The sequence below is a fragment of the Orbicella franksi genome, chromosome 3, assembly GCF_964199315.1.
Source record: "Orbicella franksi chromosome 3, jaOrbFran1.1, whole genome shotgun sequence".
Classification (NCBI taxonomy): Eukaryota; Metazoa; Cnidaria; class Anthozoa; order Scleractinia; family Merulinidae; genus Orbicella; species Orbicella franksi.
Window position 1 is genome coordinate 26837871 of NC_138147.1, and position 8199 is coordinate 26846069.

Consider the following 8199-nt stretch of genomic DNA (forward strand, 5'->3'; position numbering starts at 1 on the left):
ATCTGTAGACTTTGGTGAGTGTCCTCGTCCTATTGCCTTTCTCGACGAATAAGAGCCTTTTTGGTGTCAAAAAGTCAGTTACAAAAAGACGTAAGTTTACCTCTTTGAACTAAGCAAGGAATCTAGATCTGTTTGAAAACGAAAGAACCACTTTGTGGCCTTGAAGTCTAATCTAATAACGAAATGACGAGTGACGTCAATAGCTAGTGCTAGACACGGAAAAAAAAAAGTAATTCGCTCTCGTTGTGGGAACTTGAAACAGAGTAGAGAGTTATTCCGTCTAATGTAATCGTCTGGTTGAAGGTACTTTGAGAAAAAACCGACCGGAGCTGGGAAGTCATCCTCAGATTCAACTCATCTTCCTGACTCTTGTGATTATTTCAGATCAGTAGCGGAGGCGCTTGGATTATTTGGCTTTACGTTCTTCTGCTGTGGGAAATTAACAGCTGTAGAGCTGTCGAAATTCACACACTGTGGCTTTTAAGATCACGCTTATGACGTCTTTCTTTTGAGTTGTGATCGGTCAATACGTCCGTTTACAGTCATGATCATCTCAAGTGCTTAAAACTTAGTAGACAATGCTCAAACCGAAATTGAATATTCACTCGGCTAAATGTATATAAATGTTTGATTTTCTTTTATGGCCATCAATTCGGGTCTCTTGCCCTTGGAATAAGAACATCTTGGAAGCGAAGTTCTTCTCTTTTGAGGTTTTTCGTGGATTTTCAATAGAACGCCAAGGTATGTGTGGGTATAACTGCAAGACAAAATTTGAAGTTTAACTGCAGAACGAGCATCCATGCAAAATCAACAATTATCAATGTGCGTTCGTGGGCTTCTCGTTCGGTTAAAAAAGAAAGAACACCTACGCCTTAAAAATAATGACACAGTCTTTTGAAGTCTTATTCCGTTTAATTTACAATTCAAATCACTTGTCCTTGTCATGAATTTGTTGACAGGCTCCGTACGACGACAAACGTTTACATTTTCGCATTGGCAATCAGTGATTTGCTGTCCGCCATCTTTGAGATGCCCCTGGCCGTTGGAGTACTCAACTCAGGCAGATGGCCTTTTGGCGAAGCCCTTTGCCAAGTGCACGCTTTTTTCAGCCTGTTTGTTGTGTACATTTCGCCAGTAACCATGGGTTTTACAGCATCAAACAGATATGTGAGAATGTGCAAGTCAGATCAACAGTATAAAAAGTTCTTCTCGAAATGGAAATCACGCATAACGCTCCCGTGTGCATGGTCTTTTGTAACCGGCTACATTTGGATCACGCGTCTTGCAGGTGTACAGGATTACTACTTCGACCCTGGATATGCAACGTGTTTAAACGAGCATTTAAACAACTCTGCGAGGATTATCCATTACTTTGTCGTGATTGGGCTCTTCTTTGTCCTTCCACTTGCTATAACGATATTCAGCTACAGAAAAGTCTTGAAGAAGATTCAGGAACACAATACGGTATCGGTGCGTGCTCTTCAACGCCAAGACGGAGATACGACGGTGTCGAGGCACGAGATTCGTTTAAGTAGATCTTTTTTTGCTGTGGTTTTTGCCTTCATGTTGTGCTGGATACCCTCGTGGATCATCACCATCCTAACGCGCTTCAACGTCATTGGAACGATGCGACGAAATTTTCAACTGCTATGCACTTTCTTCGCGAACTTATCCAACACCGTGAATCCTTTCATCTACGCAGGAATGAATCCCTTGTTCAGAAGAGAATTTTGGCGAATCATCTGTTGGAAACCCGGAAAGAAGGGGACACTCGTCAAGGATCCACTGCAGACACAACCCAAAGATCAAATACGCTCTCGCCAAGATCAGAAAATGTACTTACCAACCAGCAGGCCTTTATGTCGAAAACGGACAAAAACAAATTGAATAAACGTCTGTAAACAGGCTAATTAACAATGTGGATGCCGAGTAATTTTCGGCATTAGCAGAAGTTCTGTTGGGCTGTGTTCACTTTTGGTGCCCGAGCACTGGTCCCCACACCTGTACAGAATATTGTTACATTCAGACACTGGGTACTTTAAGTACTCAAGTAGCATTTGGTGCCCGAGTGTTAGTTTAAGTCCTTTGCACGGCTTTGTGCCCGAATTCTGGTGTAAGTGCTTGGAAATTAAGTGCGTTTACATTAGTACCCGCGAGAATCGTACTCCGGCACTGTGCTTAGCCACCAAGTGTGAACATAACCTTAGGGTCAATTTATTTTCTTAACTCTGAAAATGACCCCCGCTCAGGTTGTCGAAACTCAGTCACCAACAAAAGTTCTTTTCAGAACTACCTTCACCTAGACGATCACACTACAATTTCAGATCAGCAGCGGGGACGGTTTGAGCTCTTCAGCTGTGGGAAATTAACAGCTGTAGAGCTGTCAAAATTCACGCACTGACGCTTTTAAGATCGCACTTGAAACGTCAATCATTGAATTATGATCGGTGAATACGTCCATTTTCAGACATTAGCATCTTAGGTGCTTAAAACTTATAAGATGATGCTCAAACCAAAATCAAATGCTCACTCAGATAAAGGCACGTAAATCTTTGGTTTTCATACTTGGTCATCCGTTCGGGTATCCGTGTCCTTGGAATAACGACATCTTGCTAGCGAAGTTCTTCTCTTTTACGATTTTTTCATGGATTTTCAATAGGACATCTAGGTATGTGTGACTGTAACTTTAGGGCATTAAACTTGTAAATTTTGGGGGGCCCATTGCTCCATTTTCAAATTCGAAGTTTTGAAGTAAGATACCGTATTTGAATGGTCGCATTTTTTTTCTATTGTTTGTTTTCTTTTATTTTGGTCTCTCAGTTTTCGTTTGGTTTTTGTTCTTCATATTCATGTTCATGTTAATGTTATCGGAAAGAAAACAGAACTAATTGGAATGACTGTTTGTGACTTGCATTACCTGTAAATTACTCTTGAAAACCTTTCATTTGAATGGCCGCTACCTATAGTGTCAGACTAAGAACTACCTTGTGCTTTGTCACAAACAGTATCACATGAAACACTACTCAGTTGCTTTGATTTGAATGGTTCCATTAGGAATCAATCCAGAGTCAGAATGATAGATCTAGGATATAGAGCTTGATAAACATTACCACACGAAGCTCTCCTTTACGATTTCAAGCACAAACTAAACTTTTAAAAAAGAGAGAAAGGTAAACTTTGTGTTGGAGATTTTAGCCTCTTCTATAGGCGTTCAGTTAGTTGGGGCGCGAAAAACGTCGAGCGAAAAAATAGACTCGAGGGTTACAAAACTCGTCAAAATTGACCAATCAGAGGGTATACCAGATCCAGAAGGACGTTTTGTTAAGTCTGCCCACAAGTGTTTTTTTCACTTTCTCTCGCAGCGCTTCTCCACCATTTTTGCGCTCGCCGTTTTTCGTTCTGAACCCCAACTAACTGAACGCCTGGAAGAGGCTATCGAGATTTATGCTTGATGACTCAGGTTATCTACTTTTACAAACACTGGAACCACATTTATCTATGTATTTACTTAAGCATAGATTAAATAAAACAGGAAGAGTGAAAAGCGTATAGTAAATGTATTGTGCAAAACTCACTTTAAGGAAATTTTTTTATTTTACATTTTTTTTTTCTGGTTTACATAACGCAATACAGTTTTATCTTAGCTCTATAAAGGAATATAGTGCATATTAAATCCCATTGAAAATTATAAAGGTCCTTTCAAATAATCAAGCTGACACAAATTATGCGTGATAAATGCTTTCCATTTCGGTTTTGTCATACTAATCTTCTCGCAATTTTTCAACTAAAAGAATTGCATCGTTATTTGTAGCAGAACGACTGAGAAAGCCTAAAACAATTGATGGCTTTGGTCCAATATTAACAAGCCGCTCTAAAAAATAACAAAAATTAAAAAGAAAAAGATCTCATGGTTATCTTCAGTATGGTTTTCACAATTCATATCACAAAATCCTAAGGATACAAGAACTTAACCAAGTTAATAAGGAAAGATAAGATAAGATATCGACTTTATTTTCTGAGAGTAACACTTTGCGAGTTAACTGATAAACTCATACCCATCCCCGAGTATTACAAATTTGTGACAATGACAATTAATTTGAGGGAAATTGAAAATGAAACGGAATAAGACTACAAAATATACTCCGCAATCATTTCTAGGGCGTAGATATTTTTTTTTTTGCAATAAACCGAGTGAGAAGCCCACGAAGGCACCTTCTTAATTATTGTTTTTGCATGTGTGTTCTGCAGTTTAACTTCAATTTTAAGTTTAACTTCAAATTTCAAGTTTCGACCCATCTCCTTGAAGAAATTAGTTTTATGTCCAAAGCTCAAGGCAACAAAACGTAGCTGCAATTAAATACAAAATTATAGCGACCATTATGTAAACATTGATGTTAGAATCTCCAAAGACATGGATCGCGACATTTTTTTCAATTACTGTTTTTAACGCCTTTATTCATTTCCAGCCAATCTTCCCTATATTGTAATGGAAATGTATTCCCAACCTTAAATTGCTTCTTTCAAGTTTCTGATATCATTAAAGCAACTAACAAGAAGTGAGAAGATCATTTTTATCCTCTTGACATTTCAGAGCTGATGGACGGCGAGCTTAGTTCAAGGAGCCTGTTTGTGACAGTCTTAGAAGCGAGCTTCATAATTTTGCTAAATATTGTTTCTCTACTGGGCAACACGCTAGTCTGTATCTCTGTCTACAGAAACACCAGGCTCCGTACGACGACAAATGTTTACATTGTCGCATTGGCAATCAGTGATTTGCTGTCCGCCATCTTTGTGATGCCCCTGGCCGCCGGAGTACTCATCTCAGACAGATGGCCATTTGGCCAAACCCTTTGCCAAATGCACGCTTTCTTCAGCCTGTTTGTTGTGTACATTTCGCCTGTAACCATGGGTTTTACAGCAGCAAACAGGTATGTGAGAATGTGCAAGTCAGAGCAACAGTATAAAAGGTTCTTCTCGAAATGGAAATCACTCATAGCGCTTGCTTCTGCGTGGGCTTTTGTAATCGGTTACATTTGGATTACGCGTCTCGCAGGCTTACAGGGTTTTTACTTCAACCCTGGATATGCAGCATGTTTAAACGAGCATTTAAACAACTCTGCGAGGATTATCCATTACTTTGTCATGATTGGACTCTTCGTTGTCCTTCCACTTGCTATAACGATATTCAGCTACAGGAAAGTGTTGAAAAAGATTCAGGAACACAACGCGGTATCGGTGCGTGCTCTTCAACGCCAAGACGGAGAAACGACATTCTCCAGGCACGAGATTCGTTTAAGCAGATCTTTGTTTGCTGTGGTTTTTGCCTTCATGTTGTGCTGGATACCCTCGTGGATCATCACCATCCTAACGCGCTTCAACGTCATTGGAACGATGCCACGAAATGTTCAACTGCTATGCACTTTCTTCCTGAATTTGTCCAATACCATTAATCCTTTCATCTACGCAGGAATGAATCCCTTGTTCAGAAAAGAATTTCGGAGAATCATCTGTTGCAATTCCGGGAAGAAAATCGAGGACACTCAACAAGCATCCACTGCGGATACAACACAAAGATCAAATACGCTCTCGCCAAGATCAGAAAATGTAACTATCAGTCAGCAGGAGATACAGATGAGGAATCACGGCGGACGGACGTGGTCTCCCGCTCCCTGATTCCGTAGTTGAGAAGAGCCACGACTGGCCATTTAGTCTAGCTCAAATGCAATTAGTGATGACCTTTTAGCATCCATAAAATATTTGATGTTTGCTACTTGTACTCATTGTAATGCACTCGGAACGAGTTCAAGCTCCTCCGACAAGCCAACGCCGAAACAAAACAAGCAGAAGAGCGAGAAAATGGAAGGAAACCTAGAAACCGACTCGCTTATCTCCATGGAAATACTCCTTGATAAATTAATCGCCATAAAATCACGTATGGAAGACAATTTCTCCAATCTACACACACACAGATTGCTGAACTTACGTGCGAATTCAAACATGAAATAAGTAACGTCAAATCAACACGGAATGAATTAGACAACTGAATCTGTGAAGTACGAGTGGGCAAGCATCGGAGACTTACAGTAAGAGTACAAAGGTTAGCCCTCAACGATTCGCTCTCTCCAAAAATGATGGACGCGCAAGCTGCGGAAATTCTAAGGGTCAATCTGAAAAAGCTCCAAGCCGAGAACGAAAAGCTTACAACGGCCCTGAAAGAATTAAGACCGGGAGAATCTTGTCGCCCTTGAGAACTATACGAGAAGATAAAATTTGCCTTATATGAATATCCCCGAAATTCATGGTGAAAACTGCCAGGATATCATTTATGATGTTCTACAAAATGACCTCGATCATCGCAAGATTTGTTGTGAGAAAAGACAGTTACGCTGTATTTTCGGTCAAAAACCGGCTCAAGTCCTTAGTCAGGTGCGGTGAAGGGTAAATCACCCAAGACTTAACTCGAGCAATTCCGAAAAAAAAGGAAAACCATTATGCAATCCCTGTTGGCTGCTAAACATGCTGCTCACGACGCAAAGCTAAGATACTCAACAGAAGTCTCTTTCAGTCGATAACAATCTATTTAACATCTCGAATATTCCAGTTGTGTTTCAAGTAGTTCCCACCTAATTTGCAGACTTTAATATTTATGACATCCAACAACGACAATGGTCAATGGCTCTACATTGTATCTCATCAAGCTAAGTACCTAAATCTCCTTTTTGTTTATGTTCTCGTGTAAGCACCACGCGGTTGTAGTCTTTAGGTTTATTATGCTAAACTTCCTTTACTTTACATGTAACACTAACCCACTTCGCTTGAAGCGACCGTCTTCTTTTTTCAGTTGCTCGCATTCTTCCATCAGCCCATCAGCGACAAGGTCAAACTGTTTTTCTGTCCCAATTTGTCGTGAGTTGACAGAATTCCGTCGGAAGAAACCTGTGTTTATAAAATGCTTTTGACCTAAAATGCCTGTCACTAAATGTTACGTACCGACTTTCATAAATCGATCAAACGCCGAACCGTTTTTAGATGGTCACACAAATAAGATCATCATGTCATTTTTTTCCAAGAATCACACTGCTTATTCCAAAGTTAAAATCTTGCAGCAATCTGGAAAACGAATGGGGGTGGCAAAGCTTTCATTAGCCACGGTGCAAACCATAGTAAAGGTGTAATTACACTAATTAATCCCTCTGTGAATTTCAAAGTTGAAAAACTCATCCCAGACAAACAAGGAAGGTTCATTATTTTAAAATTGTCACTCGAAGAAAAGGTAAAATAATTCCTAACAAGTTCTTGGTTTACTCTAATTGTCTAATTCTATGTGATATTGATGTATATATTTAATTAATATTTTGTTTCATATTTAGTATTTACATGTAGCTTTAGCCATGATGCAATGAATTTTAATAAACAACAACAACAAAACCAAAATAAGGAAATGTCAAATGAATGCAAAAAAAGAAAAAAAAAAAAAAAAAAAAAAATTCAAGCTTAAAATCTAATTGAAGCATTTGCATTGCGCCTGTGTTGTGGTGTGCATTGTGTCTCGCTAAAATTGTACTTGCTGAACCTAGTGTGAGAAGTGTAAGTATTGTATAGTAGGTAGAGTAAGCGAATGAAAAGAAAAAAACATTTTTTACGTAGTGTAAGCATTAGTTAAGTAATTGAAAAATAATAATGCAAGTAGAGTAAGAATTATATTGTATGTACAGTAGGCTAATTAAAAAAAAAAGTTCTGGATGTGGATGCTGAGTAACGCCACTAAGAAGACGGCCAATCTACACGTTGGCGACAAAATTCATTTTCAGCATTACAGAACTCCAGTGTTATTAAGGAAGTCTTAACTTACATTTCAAATCCCAGTTGGAGTTGTTCCCAGTTACGATAGCCCATAATTCAACTCCTAGGTCATGCTTGTAAATAGCCAACTGGTCCGCCCTCTCCCCCCTCCCGCGATTTGGGATTTTTAAACCTGTTATGCAGTTGATGTGTTCGTTTCATTGAGTTGAAGTGGCGTGCCTGTGAACTAGCTTGGTGAAGATGAGCGCACAAGCAATATAAGCAGCAACATTTGAACATTTTGAACTTGCTCGTGTTTTAACCCTTCGACGTACAAGCAAACCCATACACCCACCGTGGTACAAGGGGGAGGGGGACATATGGAACCCCTACCCTGGATTTTCGTTCTGTTAAGGC

General features: G+C 39.5%; 1 protein-coding gene and 1 pseudogene across 1 annotated transcript; both read left to right on the forward strand.

Annotated features, from left to right (window-relative positions):
- The first annotated feature begins 933 nt into the window (after positions 1 to 933).
- Positions 934 to 3060, forward strand: LOC145482466 (melatonin-related receptor-like; annotated as a pseudogene).
- A 1536-nt stretch (positions 3061 to 4596) lies between these two features.
- LOC145483142 (melatonin receptor type 1B-B-like) lies at positions 4597 to 7315 on the forward strand. The gene has a single exon (XM_081461736.1). The coding sequence runs from the start codon at positions 4597 to 4599 to the stop codon at positions 5671 to 5673; it is 1077 nt and encodes a 358-aa protein (XP_081317862.1). The 3' UTR covers positions 5674 to 7315.
- The last annotated feature ends 884 nt before the right edge of the window (positions 7316 to 8199 follow it).

Bases quoted from the DNA above. Each gene is read 5' to 3' on its own strand.
- LOC145483142 (XM_081461736.1), top strand. From the start codon at position 4,597: ATGGACGGCGAGCTTAGTTCAAGGAGCCTGTTTGTGACAGTCTTAGAA.